The sequence below is a fragment of the Haliotis cracherodii genome, unplaced genomic scaffold (genome assembly GCF_022045235.1).
Source record: "Haliotis cracherodii isolate W230 unplaced genomic scaffold, xgHalCrac1.p SCAF_6, whole genome shotgun sequence".
Classification (NCBI taxonomy): domain Eukaryota; kingdom Metazoa; phylum Mollusca; class Gastropoda; order Lepetellida; family Haliotidae; genus Haliotis; species Haliotis cracherodii.
In genome coordinates, this window is record NW_027266319.1 from 25,811,399 (window position 1) to 25,836,707 (window position 25,309).

Consider the following 25,309-nt stretch of genomic DNA (forward strand, 5'->3'; position numbering starts at 1 on the left):
ATAATTAATGGGGGGGTGAATTAAGTATGCTATTGACAGCAACCCATGTTTGTCATACGAGGCGACTTATGTGCTTCTCGTAAGAGGCCAGGATCGCTGGACTTGATCGCTGACTTAGTTGATGCGTGTCATAGTATCCCAATTGCAAGTGTGTGGATCGATGCTCATGATGGCAGTCACTGGATTGTCTGGTCCAGACTCGATTATTTACAGACCTGGCGCGACAGTTTTAGGTCTGTGTGATACACGTAGACCTAGTTGTTTCAGTTTCATTCTATTATAGTTATTGTTCGTATGTGTTATGTCTGTGTGTTTAACTATCAGTATTAAAACGGCATGGGCCAAGTGTTATAAGGTCCCTGACATCAGTGGCTATACATACTAAAATACTATAATCCGTGTTTTGGAGTTTCTCATCTCATCCGGGGGCACGGGTGGCCCAGTCGTCTAAGGCACCGCGATTTGCTGTGCAGAGTTGCGTCCCTTGGGCACGCCAGAAACCTATGGTTGTGGGTTCGAATCCCGGTTCGCCCTGATTATGTTTCTAGGTTTGACAGCACCATACCCGTGCTCGTGGGTTTCACCGAAGTGGTAAACGTCTGAGACCTGCATCACTTCGGCTTTCCTCCCACATTAAGCTAACTGGAATACTGTTAAACGCGGCGTTAAATTCAACTCACTCACTCTCATCTCATCCTATATTACCTCCGCGCGCATAAAATAAATTTAAAAATAAATAAATCGATCAGCCCAGCCCCACCACACCCCGCTTGAATATGTATCATCCCACCATGGAAATATAGTGAATTTCAAATTAAGTAAAGAAAATCCTCGCTGTATTTTCCCTGATGATATTTGAAGGAAGTAGCCCTTTCGCGCCCTTCTTCCTTTCTTTTAAGCCCTTCCTTTCCCGCCTAGAAAGCTTGATACCCTATCCATTGCATTAAAAAAATATGGAGGACAATAGGGGGTCAAAATATGAACAGTTGGTGTACACATCTTAAACAGCAAACAACAAATCAGCTGTTTTGTCAACTAAAAAATAGTTTCTTTAATTTTCTTTAAATGTGTTTATTCAAAATAATTTATTTTCATCCGACCGACCGAAATGACAAACAAACGCAATTATATGGATGGCCTAACGCTCTGTATTGTGTTCCTGAAAGCTAACCTCATTTGACGGGTCACTGTTTTGCCTCTGCACCTGTGTACCTTACCGCGTCTCTGAACACCTGGAGGAGGGGGTCACTCCATACGACAGTGTGTTTCGTGTTCCCGGACATGTTCTTATTCGTTACAAGATTTGTGGCAAGGGAATATCAACAAGCATGTTCAAAAAGTCAACACGGCAATCTCAACAACTGGCTGTTTTGATACCAACATTGTTGCTGTGGACGCGAATACTAGGTCAACCTGCTACAGGTAAGCTTTGGTTGTTGATCAAATAAGCACGATTCTCATGGCTTGTGTACAAAAACAATATAGCAAAGTAAATGCAATTCTATGTTTGGCTATTAAGTTCTGATATAAGCTAAAGTACTGCTGTACTCCGCGTGGTGTAACGTTATTCTATTCCATCTATAGAAGTCAAGCGCGTCGGTGTCAATGTAAGACAACACCCCCTAAAATAATGTCTGTACCCACCAGACGTGATGTGCTGCTCTTGTTTATAGGTAGACTCCTGAGGTAAAGCAGGTTTGTCGACTAATTTGGACTACAGCACACCGCACCGCTCCTAGTTAAATCGGATTTGTAAATGTGTTTTTGTTAAGAATTGACCTGCTTGCGCTTGTGGAGATATGTGATAAATCGTAAAGAACAACGAAGAAAGAGGAGTGTGATATATTTCACAATTCAAAAGTGTTCTTTCATTTCTGGAGATTCGAACAAACGCTCGCATATTGGACGACGCTATGTTTTTTGAGAGGATAGTAAGATGTAGCTTAGCAACGCAGATGAACACACTGACCGAACGATCGCACCCAAAAGTGGGCGAGATATGGCAATTTATAATGGGATAAAGGTTGTCAATAGTTATTTTTCGGACGTTTGTGAGAATATCCAAGATATACCAAGTGTACCCCCACCCTGCACCCCCCACTCCCCACCCCCTGTTCATAAAATGGACTTGTCCGAAATTGCCGAGATCGGATTGTATTCAGTGAGTCATTATTGAATGAAGGGTAACTATTTAGCGGGTAATATCATGAAAGAAGCTGTCTGTTTACTTTACGTAAATAAATATTAAACCGGTTCGCACGGTATATCTGCATGGCGGATTTTAGCAAAGTGTGTTCGCCGCCCTTAACGTTTTTTCACGCTTAAACTCCATAAGCGCAAAAATATAGCAATCAAGTCAATTTTTATATATAAACACGTCAATAATAACTTCACAGACAACATATTTAATCATTAACACAAAACCTCTCTACGCAATACGAAATCAGTGACATCATTCAGCGCAATAATGCTCCGCCCATTCTATCATCAGCTGATCAGGTAACGGTACTCCGTTAGTGGGCGTGGCTTTATTCTTTTCCGTTTATGAAAACATAAAAAGCAAACCAAGTTGTTTGGTCAGTCAGTCAAATGTCTTGTAATCACTTCCGGATCAGCCAATCATGAAGTTGTGTTAATATGTAAACCGACAAGTTGTTTATTATGAGAAAAAACATACAGTGAAACCTAGTCAATCCTGAATCTTTTCATTCCGTGCGAACACTGTTTACCATGCTGTCATGTATGCAATGTGACATTCCCCAACCGTTATCCCTAAATCCGGAAAATTGTTATTGAAAAGAATTTTTTTTTAAAGTATATACTTGAAAAATGTAAACTTGCTTACAGGGCATGCTGAATGTGAAAAACGTGTGAGAAAAAGACGAAATTTTAGACTCCTTCATTCAATGAGAAAATGTCTGTCTTGTTGCAGGGACTGAAACTGTATCATGTCTTTCTCAAATCGTTCTGATGAAATGAAAAGTATGTATCATAATCACATTGATAAATGTTAACTATAGTTGATAGCAAGCTGATGACGGAACAAGAGCTGAATATACATAAACGAGAGGGGTTTCAAGCCCACAGGTGTGTCAGCATGTGACTTGGATTCATGGTAGCCAGGAATAGAATTGTGTTAGGGCGTTCAGTCTTGTGTGAGAGATTGCCACAGGTAACAAGCGTCAATCACTGTGTCAAATCTACGACAGCGGTCATGGTGCTGTGAGCTATTATCGTTATACCATGACTTCGTCACCATGGTAACTATATTGTTTGTACCTCGCAGATAATGACTGCAAAACCGTGGTTGCCGTGGCAGACCTGGCGAAAAAAGCCATCAGATCAGCAGGTTACCCGTCCGGATATGAACCGTAAGTAGTCTAACCACACCCCTTTTGTACAGGTAAGTGCAGCCAGGTGCTCGGCTTGTACGTACACGTATATGCAACAGAGGCGGGGTTGCAGGGGTGCTCATGATGTCAATAACTGGATTATCTGGTCCAGATTAAAAAATATACAAACCGTCTTTGTATAGCTTGAATATTGCGGAGTGGAGCGCTAATGAATGACTGCATGAATACACCAATAAATAATAACGTCGATCCGGCATGACTGGGGACGGTACATCCGGATTAACGGGGTTTGCCTCTGTATGCTATCAATCACTGGTTTGTCTGTCGGTGTGATTCTCATCGCCCTAGTTGTTTCAGCCTCACTCTTCTGTAGTTTTTCAGTGCGGCGTAAAACAACAAACAAACATTTTTTTATAGTCCGAGTGGCGCAGTGATTATAATAAGCATACCACCGGTCATACCAATCTTACCAGTAGACATACCATTCATACCAGCAGCCATACCAATCAAACAAGCATACATACCATTCATACCAGCAGAGATACCAATCATACCAGCAGAGATGCCAATCATACCAGCAGACATACCATTTATACCAGCATACATATCATTCATACCAGCAGACATACCATTCATACCAGCAGCCATACCATTCATAACAGCATACATGCCAATCATACCAGCAGAGATACCGATCATACCAGCATACATATCAATCATTTCAGCAGCCATACCATTCATATCAGCAGCCATACCAATCATACCAGCATACATACCAATCATACCAGCAGCCATACCAATCATACCAGCATACATACGAATCATTCCAGGAGACTTACCATTCATACCAGCAGTCATACCATTCATACCAGCAGCCATACCAATTATACATGCAAAAATGCCAATCATACCAGCAGAGATACCAATCATACCAGCAGACATACCATTCATACCAGCATACAAACCAATCATACCAGCAGACATATCAATCATACCAGCAGACATACCGTTCATACCAGCATACATATCATACATATCAGCAGCCATACCAACTCCAATTGAAACATATTTATCTCCCAACGGAGATGCATAGACGAATATGGTTATGATATGTCCTTTGTCTTCCAGGAATAAAGAATGCACGTGGGTGTTGAGTGCGGGGAGAATGTTTTACGAGAAGAAAACAATAAAAGTGCAATTTATCGTGGACATAGAAAATTCTACAGATTGTTCAGGAGAATCTGTGACAGTGCATCCTTGTAAGTATGGAAATGTTTTTTGGAAATTCAATGAAATTCTGTCATAATCAATCCGATAGGAAGTCACACGCTTTAATGACTTTATAAGCTCAATGAACATCATTTGCCAATGGTTAAAAATACGCAAGATTACATGACATGCATGTGCACGAATACAATATACAATTTAAATTTTCTAAAAAAAAACAACCTTCAACGCCAGAAAAATCCGGTTTCGATTATCTGCCGATACAGATTCCACTGGGCGTAAAAGGCAAGATATCGGTGAAAATGACATAAATGGAAGACTGAAAATCAGTGACGACCCGAAGTCTTTACGAAAAGGCTGAGCATGTCTTGCTGACCCACCAAGACATTTTAGAACTGGCTAGACATGTGACTGACATTCAGCCTTATGAATAACAAGGGGATAATGAGACAATGCTTCGATCCATTATTAAATGAGTTAGTTCTCAGTTTACCAGAAAAGTTGAACATTGACCTTCAAAGAAAAAAAAGTCTGGTAAATTCTACTAACTTAATTAGTCACAGCAACCAGAAGGTTAGTGAACAGCGACTTTACTATCCAAATAAAGAGGTTCCAGGTTCGAATCTCACCGAGGTACAAAAATCTTTGTGTTAATAAATGTGTTGTTGCTGTATGCCTAACAGTATTTCACTCATACATGAAACTGACAATAACAAAATATCTTATCACTACTTAACATTTTTCAGTTAATGACGATAGGCATTCTAGTAAAATAAATACTAACTGATTTGTAAAGTCTACTAAGATGTTAGTGTCTGAGTGGACAGTGAAATTCACCAACTAAGTTAGCAATCTTTACAAACGATTTTTGTCAGTGTTTGTGAAGAATCCTTTACCCGTTTAATTATATTGAAAGTGCCCCAGCATACGCCAAGGGACCAGGGAGTACTACATGCATGTCCTACCCTTTGTCAACAGTCACGTCACCCAACAATACAAAACTAGCGGTGCTGTGCGGCAACACTGAAAGAGAGTACGAGTTCTTCATCGAGTCCCTCCTGGTTGTATTCAAGTCCGGATCTAGTCCATCACAGGGCAGAAAAGGCTTTAAGATGGTGTTCCAGATGATTGATGGTACGTCAAGGCGTTAAGATGGTGTACCAGATGATTGATGGTACGTCAAGGCTTCAAGATGATGTACCAGATGATTGATGGTACGTCAAGGCTTCAAGATGATGTACCAGATGATTGATGGTACGCCAAGGCTTTAAGATGGTGTACCAGATGATTGATGGTATGTCCAGGCTTTAAGATGGTGTACCAGATGATTGATGGTACGTCAAGGCTTTAAGATAGTGTTCCAGTTGATTGATGGTACGCCCCAAGGCTTTAAGATGGTGTTCCAGATAATTGATGGTACGTCAAGGCTTTGAGATGGTGTTCCAGATGATTGATGGTACGTCAAGGCTTTAAGATGGTGTTCCAGATGATTGATGGTATGTCAATGCTTTAAGATGGACTAGATGATTGATGGTACGTCAAGGCTTTGAGATGGCGTACCAGATGATTGATGGTACGTCAAGGCTTTGAGATGGTGTTCCAGATGATTGGTGGTATGTCAAGGCTTTAAGATGGTGTTCCACATGATTGATGGTACGTCAAGGCTTTAAGATGGTGTACCAGATGATTGATGGTACGTCAAGGCTTTAAGATGGTGTACCACATGATTGATAGTACGTCCAGGCTTTAAGATGGTGTACCAGATGATTGATGGTACGTCAAGGCTTTAAGATGGTGTACCACATGATTGATGGTACGTCCAGGCTTTAAGATGGTGTACCAGATGATTGATGGTACGTCAAGGCTTTAAGATGGTGTTCCAGATGATTGATGGCACGTCAAGGTTTTAAGATGATGTACCAGATGATTGATGGCACGTCAATACTTTTAGATGGTCTGCCGGATGATGGTAAGACTGTAGGGTGAGATCCTATATGACCTTTAGTAAAGACATCACTTTGGATGAAGTGAGGTGAAATTTTGTTTAACGTTTACAAGATTTTACAAGTGAGTATATATTTACACCGTTGTTAACAATATTCCAGCAATATCAAGGCGTTATGGGTTTCAAACATTGTACCTTTCTGGGGGATCGAAGTCGGGCGTGAAGACCACGCTTTAAGCACTGGGCCACAGCACCCCAAAGATTTCACAAATATAGGGACGTGTATGCACGTGTTTAAAAATGCATCTACAAGTCGGGACTTACGCAGTTTTTTTAGCGTCAGCCCAGTGTCATACGATGCTACACTTTTTTGACATCATGACATCATGAACATAGATCTATGCAATTTGGACACGATGACATGTATCAACCAAGTCAGCGAACCTGATCACCCGATCACGTTAGTCGCCGCTCACGACAAGCATGGGTTGCTGAAACCCTATTCTAACCCGGATCGTCACGTGATTAACAGAGCTTTAAGATGGTCTACCAGATCTAAATAAAAATGCATGATCGGCCTCTGTTTTCGATTCAGAAACATCCTGCCATGAGAGGTTGGATTCACATAACTACAACACACGTGCCATTCATTCACCTAGATACCCGGACCCATATCCCAGGTAACTATCTAGACCCATATCCAAGTTAACTATCCAGACCCATATCCCAGGTAACTATCCACAACCATATCCCAGGTAACTATCCACAACCATATCCCAGGTAACTATCCACAACCATATCCCAGGTAACTATCCACAACCATATCCCAGGTAACTATCATCAACCATATCCCAGGTAACTACCCACAACCATATCCCAGGTAACTACCCACAACCATATCCCAGGTAACTATCCACAACCATATCCCAGGTAACTACCCACAACCATATCCCAGGTAACTATTCAGACCCATATCCCAGGTAACTATCCACAACCATATCCCAGGTAACTATCCACAACCATATCCCAGGATACTATCCACAACCATATCCCAGGATACTACCCACAACCATATCCCAGGTAACTATCCACAACCATACCCCAGGTAACTATCCACAACCATATCCCAGGTAACTATTCAGACTCATATCCCGGGTAACTACCCACAACTATATCCCAGGTAACTATTCAGACCCATATCCCAGGTAACTATCCACAACCATATCCCAGGTAACTATCAACAACCATATCCCAGGATACTATCCACAACCATATCCCAGGTAACTATCCACAACCATATCCCAGGTAACTATCATCAACCATATCCCAGGTAACTATCATCAACCATATCCCAGGTAACTATCCACAACTATATACCAGGTTTTGTTTGTTTGTTGTTTAACGCCACATGGCGATCGCTAACTAATTGAGTCTGGACCAGAAAACCCAGCGATTGACATGATGAACATCGATCTACGCAATTGGGATACGATGACATACATCAAACAAAGTCAGCGTGCCTGACCACCCGATCCTTTTAGTCGCCTCTTACGGCAAACATCCCAGGTAACTCTGTCCATCTGCGTGCCGGGTAATTATCCTCAGCTATATGTTTTATGGGAAAGCATGCGCCAGCTAGGTACATCATGAAGTAGATATCGGTTTGCATTTGGATCAGGGCATTCATATGCCAACTCCATCAGGATACAACGGTCAGGCTTGTAGTTTTCAGAGATGCACGTACCTCATAAGGACTCGTACAGCCAACCACAACACTGAGCTGAAGGTCATACTGTCTGAGCTGAGCGCTGACTGTCGAGATGAATACGTCCTGGTCTATGATGGTATGTAAATCAGTATTGTTAAATCATTGTATATTTAATCAGTCATATTTGCATGACAGTGAAGATGCTGAAAGACAATTTTAGAAAATGTTATTCATTTTTGTGACCTTTGGAATGAAATAATACAATAAAAGTGTTTTTTCAATTATTATTATTATTATTATTATTATTATTATCATCATCATCATTATGCGAATGGGACTTCTCCCAGGAAGCGCTGCCTAGTCGAACCCACTGGGAACTTTTCGGAGAATGTGAAGACCCCCCTACACTGCAGCCTTCGGCATTACACAGATTGTCAGAAGGGCTGTATTTCTAGCAAAAAACCCGTGTACTCTCCCAATGTCAGTCACCAGAGGTACCAAACCTAAGGCACCGAGAACAATGGGGAGTCGGACAGCTTGGTACTTGGGATGCAAACGTGACATTTCGAAAGCGAGGTGTGCATATTTGCCATATTTGTTCAGGGACAGAAAATTCAATAATGTAAATGATTTCATTGGATTTATCGAAAAGGACAATATCAGGTTTGTTGGCCTGGATAGGTCTGAGGCTGTATACGGTCCTATTCCAAATAAGTTTGTATTTATCATTTTCCATGACACCCTCTACTTATTCTGGGTTGTACCATGGATTGACCTCTGTGGCAAAACCAAAAACATGGCGAAGATAAATAAAATAAAAAATCCTTGCGCCAGTCCATCGTGTCGCTTTAGCTATTATGTTGGTTGACACTCATTTCTGTACCACCCAGCAGTACATAACCATCAGCAAAATCAACACTGGCATTGAGATTTTGTCCCACATCCTTGGTTCGTTTAAGGAAACTGTGGAATGCCTTGTTTTCATTATGAGTCTTTACATAATTCAGACAAGGATCAACAGACAAATAAATGTGTGCAAAAGTGCACAATAATATTCTATCAAGAAGAGCCTCCACGTTAATAGCCCCCCCAATATGATTGGTAAATATAAACGATTGACGGAAGAGTGAGTGAGTGAGTTGGGTTTAACGCCGCTTTTAACAGTATTCTAGTCATATCACGGCGGGTCAGCTTAATGTGGAAGGAAAGCCCGAAGTGATGCAGGTCTCAGACGTTCACCACTTCGGTGAAACCCACGAGCACGGGTATGGTGCTGACAAACCTAGAAACATAATCGGGGCGAACCGGGATTCGAACCCACAATCATAGGTTTCTGGCGTGCCTAAGGGACGCAACTCTGCACAGCGAACCGCGGCGCCCTAGACGACTGGGTCACCCGTGCTCCCGATTGACGGAAGAGCGAGGGTGATGGGAGGTATTGGGAATGCCATTTCTCTTGTGTTTCTTTCACATAAAATTACTTATTTTTCTTGGAGCAAAGGTACCAATCATCATATCAGAATGGATCATTTCTTTCTAGGAAACTCGGAACAAGGGCCTCTACTTGGAAAATGGTGCGGTTCTGAACGACCCAAGTTCCGTAGCCTGGTGCAAGAACTCTATGTGGTGTTTGTGAGCAAAGACAACAGCAGCGGACGCAAGGGGTTCAGAGCAGATTACAGAGACGGTATTTTACATTGTTGTAAATTAACATAACGTTGATTATTTACGCTTTTTTCCCTATCAAATATGATACCAGATGTTCGCAAAAAGCTGAGCGTATCCTGTCTCAGCGGTGGCACCCGTCTCAAACACACACAACGACAAGTCAACAACAAGAAATAACAGTTGTTGGTGAAGGTGATTTCAAATTTGTTGAATGTTATTGATGCATGGATAACATATCTTCAGCTTCGCAATTTCGTCAGAACATATGACGTTAGAGTGAGTGAGTGGTGAATTGGGTTTAACACCGCCTTGAACAGTATTCCAGTTATTTCACAGGTGTACGTGGCATTGGACCATAGACGGTAGCCATATAGACAGGCTGAAAATGCACGTGGGCTTCCCAGAATATTGTAATTGTCGTGTTTCCAGAACGGTTTTTCCATTGTTCCATGACGCGGAGCGACGCGATGGGGAGGGATATTGCCTATCCATTCGTTCGTTATAAACAATCGGTGATATTTATTGTTTCAGCCATGTGCGGAGGCACAGCATCAGCGCGACGTTCCTTTCAAAATGACATCGTATTTCCTGGATATTCGTCTCCATTTAACCAGTAAGTATGTGACGCATATCGGGCATCGGGTGGTCAGGCACCGTGACTTGGTTGATGCATGTCATCAGTGGCCCGATTGCGTAGATCGATGCTCCTTTTGTCAATAAACGTGACAATAAACGTGGCGGTCCAATCACGATTATTTACAGATCGCCGTCATATAGCTGAAATATTGCGGCGTTAAACAACAAACAAACTAACAACAGTAAGTATGTATGTATGTTTATCGACAAGAGAGCTGGACCCAGTATTGTCAAGATAAGACCCGTGAAGATCCGGGGTAAAATAGGTCTTCAGCAACCCATGCTTGCCGTAAAAGACAACTATGCTTGTCGTAAAAGGCGACTAACGGGATGGGTTGGTCAGACTTGTTTGATGCATGTCATCGATCCCAATTGCGTGGATCGATGCTCATGATGCCAATCACTGGATTGTCTGGCCCAGACTCGATTATTTACAGACCGCCGTCATATAGCTAGAATACAGCTGAGTGCGGCGTTAAACAACAAACCAACCAACCAAAGTGTCAAGATAAAGACAACTAATTCTACTGACCATGTGATAATCTGGCAACTTGCCAAGCATAATGACGGAGGAGTTTTATTTGATTGTTATTTGTTGTTTAACGCCGCACTCAGCACTTTGCAGCTATATGATGGCGTTCTGTACATAATGGAGTCTGGACCAGACAAGCAAGTGATTGGCGTCATGAGCATCGTTCTACGCAACTGGGTTAGCCCTGATCATTTTACAAGCAAGGGTTGCTGAAGACCCGTTCTGACCCAGATTTTCACGGGTCGATCTCGATAGTCGCCTTTCACGGCAAGCAAGGGTTGCTGAGGACCTATTCTAACCCGAATATTCACCGGTAGACGAAGAAGTAAATAGAGTTGATGAAACGCAGCAATGTCGTTGTCCAACCAGGCATGCCTGCTTCTTGTGAATTTCACCCATTGACAATTAGGGGGAGACTAGATAATTAGTCAGCTTCTGATGCAAAACCATATATTTTCTATTTTTGTATTTTTGTTCTCTTTCAACAACAGTCTGTCCCATAGTCCCTTAGTGAACATTTTGTCTATTTAAAAAAGAAGAAAAACGTACCTGATACCTTCCGTCTGGCATTTGTAATACATTTGGTTGAAAAATATATTATTTTATTGTGGCCTTTTATTATCTATACCTAAGAGTCACGGTTAAGTTAAGGGACCTCGTAACTGTAGGGGCGGTCGGGTAGCCTAGTAGTTAAAGCGTTCGCTCGTCACGCTGAAGACCCGGGTTCGAATCCCGACATGGGTACAATGTGTGAAACCCATTGCTGGTGTCCCCCGCCGTGATATTGTTGGAATATTGCTAAAAGCGTCGTAAAACCACACTCACTCACTCACTCGTAACTGTAATTGGTGTTATGTTTTGCCAGTTACATCACATGCAAATGGTACATCACACCAACCAGCGGATTTACAAGCGTACTGGTGGCCTTCAGAAATCTTCAAGTTGACTGCGCCAGAAGTAGGATTACAGTGTATGACGGTGAGAAACTATCAGTCCCATGAAATTGTATCTGTTTAGTATCTACAAAGTCTATACTCAAGATCAAAAAGGTATGCATTGAAACTTGTGTATTATCATGACTACAATACAATCTCAGAAGAAGGAAACAGTTCGCCCAAACATAACCGAAGTGTTCCGGAAGACACAGATGTATACAATTATTGGTTTTCGATCGATTCGGTCACAATCGATTACAGCTAGAAAAAAACACACGCTCGTACGGTTGGTGATCTGTAGAACAGCGAGATAGAATGCCCCGGGTTGGAGCGATGCAAGACCGTTAGGCTGTACTCGATATACCATCGTCAGAGTGCTGTAGCCTTTCAGTCAGACTTGTAGAACCACACAAAATATACATATTCCTCACGATGATGTCATCTGTATCATAATGTTAGGTCACCTCATCAGGCCATTCATTTTTTATTGTTTCTCATCTCCAACTTCAACCAGCAAGAAAATTGGCGGGTGAAATAAAAATGTTAAAAACTTTTTTTTAATGATTTTCACTTATTGTGTAACGTTTAAAGTTAAAAACCCTTGGTACCATTCTTAAATTAATATATGACGTAGATCCAGTCACTTTGCTTGGAAACGATTTTTTAAATAAAAGAATACTGAAGAAAGATCACGCTGAACTGTTGTTTTACGAGTATGCAATGGTTTTAGTATTTTTGTATCACACAGAGGCTGGGAAAATTAAGATACAAACACTTTATTATTTCACGTCGGCATAACAATTCACATACAGACAGCCTCAGGGAAGAGAGCTTTACGATCATATCCCTGAATTATTGTAAATGTCCCATGAGTCTTTTTTTGGATGAAAGTTAGGCTTTTATACATTTTTCGGTTTGTTATTTTCATATTTAGCTCACATGGCCTGAAAAGCCTGTCTGTCGTCCATGGTCGGCGTTTTCAATAAGCTTTTGAAAATGGCAAGATGGACTCAAAATGTGGATGTTTGTTATAATAGAGTGGATTGAGTTTGTCAAGGCCCTTAAAACAGAAATTTCAATATGATCGCCATCTTTTATTTTACAAATTTTTTCAACAATCTTCTTCTCCAAAACGTCAATCGCCAGCGGCATGTAACGTAGTTGGCTAGATTGTCACCATATGCAGTAGTTCCAGGTTTGTTCGAGGAATCTTGCCTGGAAACATATGCGTTATCCATCGTAATCTATCGTGGACAATTGTTCCCATCAATTAATACGACTCAGTTTCTTCAATTGTTTTGATTCCCATTAGTTAGTAATGTGACGCAACATATATTTCGTCATTCGCTTTTACCTTGTTTTGATCATTTTTGGTTCTGTAAACATCTTCTCATCTGAAATTGTCAGACAGAACTTTGGAACGTATGTTCCTCTTTACAGTGGCATCATTTTTCGTTCAGATCATTACAACTGTCCTCAGTATGTATGCGGTATCTATAAATTTACAATTCAAATGGATGACTATAATTACGAGTGAGCTACAGTGCCGTGGCACTGTTTTGATAAAGATGACAAAGATACGGATACCCTTTTGAGGTTTAGTTTTTATAATATTGAAAAATATTCCAGACGCGTTATTCATCTTGTATTATGAGTTACAAAGGGGCTTTTTTACATTCCGAAGGGTTTTACTCATTGGCCATGAAAAATCCATTTATAAGTTTCACTGCTATTTTGCATTTCACGGCCGGTTTTTTTTTTGCGTTGAGGTTTTACATATTCGATATTGCATCAATCTTTCTACCAAACGTTACATATACGTCAAAAATCTTGTTTAACTTGATATATTATATCGTCGTTGGTTATTGCTATTGTTGATTATACCTCTGGCAGGTCTGCTTCTGTTTTAGCAAGTACTTGCAAACGCTTTTTCTATTTTATACACAGCGATGCATTTGAATAAACTTTTACATCAAATGCTCGTTAGAGCACTCTTCCAGATTCTGGTTTGTTTTGTTATGTTAGGGCTATCGGATAGAGACAGGACCTGGATCATCTGTGGCAAAGAGGATTATACCTACTTGATTTCCGGGCCGGGTATGTTAGTCGAATTCAACAGCCAGGGCAACACAACAGAGCCCATCTCCTTCAAAATCAAACACAGAGGGGACAACAACACAGGTAGGTACTAACACGAAATCATGCAGGCGTATATCATGCAGTTGGAGTGGGTGTGGGTGGCAGCACTTACAGAAGTAGGAGTTGTAGTAACCGGAGCAGTAGCCTTAGTTGTAGTAACCGGAGCAGTAGTTATAGTTCTCGTAGCAGTTGTTATAGTTCCGTGTCAGTAGTTGTAGAAACCGTGTCAGTAGTTGTCGCTATGAGAAGTCTATGACGCTAATCCACAACTCCCATGGCCCCGAGAGGTTCTCTAAGTCCAGAAGCGGTGGGTCCAAGGACTGAAGCTCCTTATTACCAACTTAGACATTAATGTGCCGTCGCCCACGCTTACATGAATTAACACAACACAAGGTTTGATACTCACATAAACTCTTCCAAACTTCAGTCCATCTCTGAATACACAACTAACTGGTCAGGACAGGCTCGTCACTAAATGGGCGACCGAGGTTCAAGTAGATCTCAAGATTCAAAACCCGAACTACTTGCTTAAACACGAGGAGCTCTGTACAGGTGTTCGAGTCTGACGTGCCCAGAGATATCGTTTTAATTTGTAAAAAAAATCCTTTTCTGAATACACAACCAATTGGACAGAACAGGCGAAATGGGGAACTGGGACAACCGAGGTTCGACTCGACCTCAAGAAACAAAGCCCACACTATTCTCTTAACCATAAGAAGCTCTTTTTAGCTGTTCGAGGCTGACGTGTCCAGAGATATCCTCTTGATTTGTTAAAACATATCAGAGTGAGTCAGTGAGTTTGGTTTTACGCCGCTTTTAGCAATATTCCAGCAATATCACGGCGGGGGACACCAGAAATGGGCTTCACACATTGTACCCATGTCGGGAATCGAACCGGGTCGTCGGCGTGACGAGCGAACGCTTTAACCATAAGGCTACCCGACCGCCCCTAAAACATATCAGACCATGGTCACTTGTGAGTCACCATCTATCGATTCCTTTACCCTATCTCTTAACTTAACGATGTTTCTACATTCAACAACGCAAGCCATCACATCATCTAAGCTATCGAGATTATAGACTAGTGATTGATACTATGAGCAACGACCCATGCTGCCGGGGACCGATGACACGCAACCAACGGAGTCCTACCACCCGATCCAACGCTTACGGCAAGATTTTGATATCAATTCGTAATACAGTGTGATGGATTTTTGCTATTTTGTGGATCTATACAGAATTAACGACGGCATTTCCGGCTATATCATGGGATGACACACAGCATATGGTTCCACTGCGTGATATTGACTGAAATACTTTTGAGACGTCAAACCAAACTCATTGATTCGCTCGTTTCAAGTTCAGTCCCAACTGACATCACCTTCCTTTCTTGTCATCAGCATGTCGTCTGAAAGGAAATGACCGAGACAAGGCTTACCTCCTCACTTACTCTTACGAACAAATACTGCTGTCCCCGGGCTATCCTGATCTATATCCGGAGTAAGTAGCTTTGTTTATATAACTGTAAATTTTGAATAACATGACACTTCTTCCAGTACCTTCAAGGTATATTGTGCTGGACTGACACCTATCCAATTTCACTATCACTATAATACATAAAGTGACATATTTCCAGACTCATTTCCATAATTAATAAATATATTACTTTAAACTGAATTTAAGTACAACCCGTGGATCCTTACATAAAACAAAGAGACGGAACTTTCATGGAATGAGTTCACCACATCCACTGTCTTCTTAATGAAGCACCTGCATCAGCTGCACCTTCTTAGGTTGCCTTGGATGCCAATAGATGCCAGATCTTAAATACCTCAAAAACGTCTTTAAATTATGTTGCTCTCATTTTTTGTTACAGCCGAATACGATGCGTGTGGCAACTGAAGTCTGACCATTACTTGGACATTGTCATGATTAACGTTGAAACACTGAATCTTTACTCGCAGCCGGTATGTGGTGACAGTGTCCGCATATATCATGGTAGGTACTCATAACCATGGTCAAACACATGATAGACAGACAGTAGGTACCATTGTAACCATGGAAACGAACAGTCTCCATGTTAATATGAAATGTAAATAGAACATGACCATGATGATAAAATATATGTCAATTGTCTCCTAACTCCACCTTTTTTGAAACCTGTGAGGAGTATGCTATAAGTGAATGGTGCAATATACGATCATTGCTCCTCCCGGTTTCTTAACTTTCATGGAGATTATCATCCATAATTAAGAAAACTTTGTATTTTATTTACACGCCCTTTTGCCATACTGTTTGAAGCGAAGGTCGTCGTCAGTACGTCACGCCGTTACATAGCATACGTTACTCCATCACCAGTGAATACACATGACGACTTTGTGGTGTAGTCGTGACGAATTGCCTGGTATTTCAGCAGTGTGTAGAGCAGATAGCCGGAAGACCGTTGCGCATGCTCGAGAAAATATTGCCCTTTGTGCAATGTAATATTGGCGCTTATGGGTCCGAGCACTCGCTGGAATCAGGCCGTGTCTTGATAGGTTGGTTATAAGTAACGACTCTGTTAAATTGGCAGTAAGTATTCACTGGTGGTGGAGAAACGTTGTTCTTACGTACTGACGATTGGTGATGTCTCATTGCGATTAAATAGCCTATCACGGAGCTTTGATTTCACTGGCAAAGGCAGATATTTTCAGATAATACCAGTTCTCTTTCTGGAAGTTCTGTTCATAGCAAAGACTCGTGACACAATGGTATGCGAGAGAAAATGTCATGTCATGGAATATATAATCCTTACTCTGACGTGACGTCATTTCAGGGGCAGTGTCCGATTTGACCAAGACGCCGGATATGGTTCTGTGCCACACTGAGAGCAATGTTTTCTACAGCGATGGTCGGTACGCGACGATTGACTTTATAACGGATGACTTTGGGATAGGAAAGGGCTTCAGGATCGTATATAAGTCAACACCAAAGAGTACGTACCACATTTAATATTGTGTATACTAGAGATACAGTATGAACAGTTACGAAGCGTTTCACATAAATACATAGCAGTGCTAGATGTAGCTATATAAAACATGCACCAGTGCAACCTATTTTTGAAAACTGAAACCTAACATGTATGTCAAAATCTTTCAAATTGTGTCTTACCCTTACATATCCATATCTTCAAACTTTACCTGCCATACGTCTATAATCTCTCTGTTTTGTGTACTTTGTCATTCTTTTGGGGGCTTGACGTCATCAAACTGTGGGTGCTTGAAGATTATGTATAAGTTTGAACTTTGATAAATTAATGGGACCAGCTGCTACCAATTATCATTTTCTGCAAACGACTGTCCAGTCAAGATCTTTGATGTTAGTATTCTTGATAACAAAGTATGTTATCTTATACAATTTTAAGTTATTTACAATTAAAGCAACTGTAAACTATATCTGTCATTTTCAGAGAATGTTCGTTCAGAAGGTACTGGTGTCTCACACACGGTTTCCTCCAGTACTCCAATGATTGCGGCAGTTTGTAGCGTCATCGGCGTCATCATCTTCATAGTGATTGTGGTGACATGCTGTTTTGTTATGAGAAAAAGACGCTCTGACCGCATGCCACAACCCCCAGTTGTCCAAACCACTCTTCATCCTCCTCCCCAGACAAGAGAACAGGCAACCCCTTTTCTCCAAACCACCACCACCACCACCGACAATACCACAAATACCAGTGCACCACCACCATCTTATCAGGATTTAAACTATCTACCCGTCACTGAACCGTCCGCGCCCCCCATGCTGCCTCCCAGTTATGAAGATGCTGTGACGAAAGGAATGATTGAAAAAGACTCGGAAACTAGGTTTTGAGGCATTTTGAGAAGGTGTTTTCAAATTAGAAATACTCACTATGATGTGTATATGAGGGTAGTGATCCGAAAGTGAACGAGTTGGGTTTGACGCGGTTTTGAACAGAATTCCAGTTACATCACGTGGGAGTAAAGCGATCAGATATCTTGTATAAGGTACGGTCAGAAAGAAGCAACCTCGCGTTTAGTACCTTGTATTGATCAGAAAGCAGCACTCGGACATTGTATTTGTCAGACATAAGCACTCGGACATTGTACTGGCGGACAGAAATAAGAACTCGGACACTGTATTGGCCATAAATAAGCACTCGGACGTTGTATTGGCCAGAAAAAACAACTCGGACATTGTACTGGCCAGAAATAAGCACTCGGACATTGTATTGGCCAGAAATAAGCACTCGGACATTGTATTGGCCAGAAATAAGCACTCGGACATTGTACTGGCCAGAAATAAGACCCCCACGCACAAAGGATGATTCCTGCAGACAAATCTGTGGACACGTACAATGTGGAGTATTTATCTCCTTGATATCTTTAACGATATAGGTAATTGCAAATAGGTTTAAAAACATAGTGGTGGTATTCAAGATCTGGATTTCCCTACAGGCATCTATTTAATCCAGGACTACCTCAGTAGGTGCTGCTGAAGCATATGTGTCTTTCAGCAGACAGTGGAGGTGTTGAACTCAGATCATTCCAGGAGCATGTACCGTCTCTTTTGTTATATACTGATTGTGTGAAAGAATTCCTAGGAATGTCTATTTTGCTATCAACTTTACCAATACCTATTTCTAGGAGTGTGACGCCTCTGCATCGCCGCGTGCTATACATTCCATTGCAACATGTCTATAGTATCAATTGCGTTGTGTCTGTATTGTCAATCTTGGCAGTGCCATGTCATCAGCCGAGTCCTGTGGCTTAAAGGGCAAAGGAAACATTTATTTAATTATTTTACAGAACAATTCTGCTGGTTAATTGTATTAATGGGAATCATTTGATACAGTCTATCCTTGGTCACATTTCATTCTATACTTGTAACTCAGAAGCATTTCCTCTCAGCGAAACACTATTAATCAGATGATGTGCATCCCTACGTGAAGATTCGGGTTAGGATAGGTCTTCAGCAACCCATGCTTGCCGTAAGAGGCGATAATGCTTGTCGTAAGAGGCGACTAACGCGATCGGGTGATCAGGCTCGCTGACTTGGTTGATTCATGTTATTGTATCCCAACTGCGTGGATCGATGTTCATGATGTCAATCACTGGTTTGTTAAACAACAAACAGAACAACAGAAAACGTGTATCACTATTCAGATTATGGAACATATTTCTGAAACCGTTTTGTACGTATTAGCAGTGCTCAGAATGTCTGCACTTGTACAAAGCAGGCTCAATAAAAAATTAAGCTATCGTTTGTTTCAACCAAAGCAGTAAATGAGCTGTCGTGCGACTGGATTTCAGATCCATCTCGTGATTGTCTGGTATGTTTTCAAGCCGCCCCCTCGTGGCAGGAGTACTGCTGTGCAGTATCAGGTAACAAACACAGACGTTTTTTAGTAGATTGTGTGAGTGGCGCGGGGTTCCGGTAGGGTAGGACATGATTATGCTTTTCGCGAACACCTGGTGTTCGTATAATGTGTACCGCTAATATACCTTTTACACACAGTGGAATCTGTTTCGTTGGACTGGTTATTCTCTGGCGTGGACCTTTTTTTCTATTTACATGACACCCTGTATAGATTAATGTACTAAATATTGATAAATATTCATGCTACCATGTGCGAGAATCTCAGTTCAGATACACACACACACACACCTGTGTTAATAAATGAATCAACAATAAATTTAAATTACTTTTTTTTATTATCTCACCTTACATATTAATGTCGGATTCTGTTTGGCTGAGACCCATTCTTTTATTTTCAACGTACCCTGCTTATATGTAAAGTACATGTCTAATGTTCCCCGCTTGAATTGCCAAACTGTTTGCATACCAACCGCAATTTTGTATCTCCAATGATGATGTGAGACGCCATTCTCCGGATATTTACGGTATCGTCCGAATGAACTAGATCTAGGGGAAATAACTCTAAGTTTGTTGCGATAATAGCCGATGTATGTTAAAAATAAACGAAGTGGATAAATGCCTAACTGTGGTATTCTTACAGATTTGGACGATGACCAAACATGCATGCATAAGACTACAGCTGGAATACCAGAAATTATCTTTTTGGTTGAAACTATTCGCCTAAATATTTGTTTAGAGAAAAATGTGGATGGCTATTTATAATTTTTTTAACAGTCTGAAGCATAATTAGTTTTCAAGCATTTCCTGGAAAAAGAAAAGCTAACAAAATCCTAGCTATCTGCTATTCTTTACCAAACACGAAAGAAATGCATTTTGTGAGAAACTTGATGACGAATGCAACTGCTTTGTTTTAATTAGTTTGAGACATATGTGTACATGTATATTATATAAACATTATATACGTTTATTTAAAGATACATAATTCATAATAACGTGTTTATTTTTTATTGGTTTATCTGGTTCTCGTCAGGAAGACCTTCACACAGTAGCACCTCGCTCGTAGGGACGTGTTACTGAGGCGCGTGCCTGCCTGTGTTTGTTGGATGTTTAACGAGGCATTCGGCAATATTCCAGCTATATCACGACTGCCTGTAAATTATCGAGTCTGGTTCGAACAAACCTGCGGTCGATAGCATGGGCGGTTCGAACAAACAGGTGGTCGATAACATGGGCGGTTCGAACAAACAGGCGGTCGATAGCATCAGCGGTTCGAACAAACAGGCGGTCGATAGCATGGGCGGTTCGAACAAACCTGCGGTCGATAGCATGGGCGGTTCGAACAAACAGGCGGTCGATAGCATGGGGGGTTCGAACAAACAGACGGTCGATAGCATGGGGGGTTCGAACAAACCTGCGGTCGATAGCATCAGCGGTTCGAACAAACAGGCGGTCGATAGCATCAGCGGTTCGAACAAACAGGCGGTCGATAGCATGGGGGGTTCGAACAAACAGGCGGTCGATAGCAAGGGAGGTTCGAACAAACAGGCGGTCGATAGCATCAGCGGTTCGAACAAACAGGCGGTCGATAGCATCAGCGGTTCGAACAAACAGGCGGTCGATAGCATGGGCGGTTCGAACAAACAGGCGGTCGATAGCTTTGGCGGTTCGAACAAACAGGCGGTCGATATCATCAGCGGTTCGAACAAACAGGCGATCGATAGCATCAGCGGTTCGAACAAACAGGCGGTCGATAGCATCAGCGGTTCGAACAAACAGGCGGTCGATAGCATCAGCGGTTCGAACAAACAGGCGGTCGATAGCATGGGGGGTTCGAACAAACAGGCGGTCGATAGCATGGGCGGTTCGAACAAACAGGCGGTCGATAGCATCAGCGGTTCGAACAAACCTGCGGTGGATAGCATGGGCGGTTCGAGTGAGTGAGTGAGTGAGCTTGGTTTTACGCCGCTTTTAGCAATATTCCAGCAATATCACGGCGGGGGACACCAGAAATGGGCTTCACACATTGTACCCATGTCGGGAATCGAACCCGGGTCTTCGGCGTGACGAGCGAACGCTTTAACCACTAGGCTACCCGACCGCCCCTGGGCGGTTCGAACAAACAAACAGGCGGTCGATAGCATCAGCGGTTCGAACAAACAGGCGGTCGATAGCATGGGCGGTTCGAACAAACAGGCGGTCGATAGCATCAGCGGTTCGAACAAACAGGCGGTCGATAGCATGGGGGGTTCGAACAAACAGGCGGTCGATAGCATGGGCGGTTAGAACAAACAGGCGGTCGATAGCATGGGCGGTTAGAACAAACAGGCGGTCGATAGCATCAGCGGTTCAAACAAACAGGCGGTCGATAGCTTTGGCGGTTCGAACAAACCTGCGGTCGATATCATCAGCGGTTCGAACAAACAGGCGGTCGATAGCATCAGCGGTTCGAACAAACCTGCGGTGGATAGCATCAGCGGTTCGAACAAACCTGCGGTCGATAGCATGGGCGGTTCGAACAAACCTGCGGTCGATAGCATCAGCGGTTCGAACAAACAGGCGGTCGATAGCATGGGCGGTTCGAACAAACAGGCGGTCGATAGCATCAACGGTTCGAACAAACAGGCGGTCGATAGCATGGGCGGTTCGAACAAACAGGCGGTCGATAGCATGGGCGGTTAGAACAAACAGGCGGTCGATAGCATCAGCGGTTCGAACAAACAGGCGGTCGATAGCTTTGGCGGTTCGAACAAACCTGCGGTCGATATCATCAGCGGTTCGAACAAACAGGCCGTCGATAGCATCAGCAGTTCGAACAAACCTGCGGTGGATAGCATCAGCGGTTCGAACAAACCTGCGGTCGATAGCATGGGCGGTTCGAACAAACCTGCGGTCGATAGCATCAGCGGTTCGAACAAACAGGCGGTCGATAGCATGGGCGGTTCGAACAAACATGCGGTCGATAGCATCAGCGGTTCGAACAAACAGGCGGTCGATAGCATCAGCGGTTCGAACAAACAGGCGGTCGATAGCATGGGCGGTTCGAACAAACCTGCGGTCGATAGCATGGGCGGTTCGAACAAACAGGCGGTCGATAGCATGGGGGGTTCGAACAAACAGACGGTCGATAGCATGGGGGGTTCGAACAAACCTGCAGTCGATAGCATCAGCGGTTCGAACAAACAGGCGGCTGATAGCATCAGCGGTTCGAACAAACAGGCGGTCGATAGCATCAGCGGTTCGAACAAACAGGCGGTCGATAGCATGGGCGGTTCGAACAAACCTGCGGTCGATAGCATGGGCGGTTCGAACAAACAGGCGGTCGATAGCATGGGGGGTTCGAACAAACAGACGGTCGATAGCATGGGGGGTTCGAACAAACCTGCAGTCGATAGCATCAGCGGTTCGAACAAACAGGCGGCTGATAGCATCAGCGGTTCGAACAAACAGGCGGTCGATAGCATCAGCGGTTCGAACAAACAGGCGGTCGATAGCAAGGGAGGTTCGAACAAACAGGCGGTCGATAGCATCAGCGGTTCGAACAAACAGGCGGTCGATAGCATCAGCGGTTCGAACAAACAGGCGGTCGATAGCATGGGCGGTTCGAACAAACAGGCGGTCGATAGCTTTGGCGGTTCGAACAAATAGGCGGTCGATATCATCAGCGGTTCGAACAAACAGGCGATCGATAGCATCAGCGGTTAGAACAAACAGGCGGTCGATAGCATGGGGGGTTCGAACAAACAGGCGGTCGATAGCATCAGCGGTTCGAACAAACAGGCGGTCGATAGCATGGGGGGTTCGAACAAACAGGCGGTCGATAGCATGGGCGGTTCGAACAAACAGGCGGTCGATAGCATCAGCGGTTCGAACAAACCTGCGGTGGATAGCATGGGCGGTTCGAGTGAGTGAGTGAGTGAGCTTGGTTTTACGCCGCTTTTAGCAATATTCCAGCAATATCACGGCGGGGGACACCAGAAATGGGCTTCACACATTGTACCCATGTCGGGAATCGAACCCGGGTCTTCGGCGTGACGAGCGAACGCTTTAACCACTAGGCTACCCGACCGCCCCATGTGCGCAGAGAAGAATGACGAATGACCGCAGTGCTCACATTGGTGTTATATCAGTAGACAATATTTGGCCAAATTCAAGGAGTAACTAAGCACATATGAATACATATGATCCCAACCTTTCCTGGTACATGTATATGTATATACTTACTTACTTTATTGGGGTCGTCATGGAGGAGTTACTAATTGACCAATGACGAATTCTTTGATATTAAATCACTATAATGACGTCATGCTATTGCTCTTGTGGTTGACTGAGAAATCGCTGGAATCTGTATATTTTACATAGGGAATCAACCGATTCGAGTTATTTCTCCATTACAAACTTAATTTAGAAACTTAGAAAGTTAAAATTAAGACCTAATCTACACCTACTAGCTGATGATTACATTTAACCCTCAAGTACAAGGTTATGATCCCTGACTAAATTAATAAAACATGTTTACAATTTCAATATGAATAAACCACATAAAACACCCGATTCCGATTGCACATGAGGTGAGGTGAAATTGGGTTTAACGTCGCGGCCAAGATTATTGCACTTATATAGCGAAGTGCATGCACGTGTGTGTGGCTGCTTGTACTAGTCCGGACTGATGCCGATTTATAGTACTAGCTCACTGAGATACCATACCACAGTTTAACATGAATACCCCATTCAGACACAGTATACTGACTCCGAGCCGACCAGTCCTTGTTTTAGCCCCTCAATGCCGAGCGCCAGACAGTGTAACAACAAGTACCATCTTTTAACGACTTTTGGTATGACGCGGCCGGGGATTGAACCCCAGACCTTCCACTCTCCGGGCGGACGCTCTACCACTGGACCACGGAGGCGGTCATCATTTCCAGAAGTCACTGGTGCAGTTTTACTACAGGCAGTGCTGTTTTACTACATACATACATGTATGTGTGGTGAGTAGTACAGCCTCAACAAGAAGGGTCATTGTAAGAGAACATACTTACTTATGAATGTTGTTTTACGTGCACACATCAATATTCCATATATGTGACGGAAAAATCAAACCAAGTCCGATGAAACAGTGATTGACATCATGAGCACCCGTCCATGCATTGGGATCAAACCACATGCATTGACCAAGTCACCCAGCCTGACCACCCTATTCATCGCCTCTTACAAGCAACAAGCATGGGTTGTTGGGGATCTATATTATTACCCCCAATACCACTCCATATACAGTAAACTGTTTATAATGAACACGCTTATAACGAACTGACGGATATAACGAACTGTTTTTTTGTCCAAGTCCCCTTGCTGTATATGTGCTGTATATGTGCTTATAATGAGTGAGTGAGTGAGTATGGTTTTACACCGCTTTTAGCAATATTCCAGCAATATCACAGCGGGGGACACCACAAATGGGCTTCACACATTGTACCCATGTCGGGAATCGAACCCGGGTCTTCGGCGTGACGAGCGAACGCTTTAACCACTAGGCTACCCGACCGCCCCTGTGCTTATAATGAACTATGGTTATTACGAACTAAATCTAGTGGTCCCTTTAAGTTTGTTATAACCGTAGTTTACTGTGGTTGAAACCACAACGGAAATCACTCAATGCATGCCAGTTGTGATTAGATAATTTTGTACTGTAGAATTTGAACAACAAAACAAGGTCAGCTCAAAAGATGATATTTTAATGACATTTGGTTAGATATTGCAAAATGGTATGTATAAAGAGAATGCAGGAATCTA

General features: G+C 42.7%; 1 protein-coding gene across 1 annotated transcript; it reads left to right on the forward strand.

Moving 5' to 3' along the window:
* The first annotated feature begins 1,212 nt into the window (after positions 1 to 1,212).
* LOC139445968 (scavenger receptor cysteine-rich domain-containing protein DMBT1-like) lies at positions 1,213 to 20,427 on the forward strand. The gene is made up of 14 exons (XM_071227217.1): positions 1,213 to 1,422; positions 3,287 to 3,371; positions 4,482 to 4,612; positions 5,559 to 5,714; positions 7,121 to 7,205; positions 8,251 to 8,369; positions 9,774 to 9,920; positions 10,433 to 10,514; positions 11,935 to 12,047; positions 14,030 to 14,185; positions 15,544 to 15,643; positions 16,020 to 16,141; positions 16,959 to 17,117; positions 17,592 to 20,427. Exons 1-14 carry the CDS (start codon positions 1,329 to 1,331, stop codon positions 17,993 to 17,995), a joined length of 1,953 nt encoding a protein of 650 aa, XP_071083318.1. The 5' UTR covers positions 1,213 to 1,328; the 3' UTR covers positions 17,996 to 20,427.
* Positions 20,428 to 25,309: the final 4,882 nt, after the last annotated feature.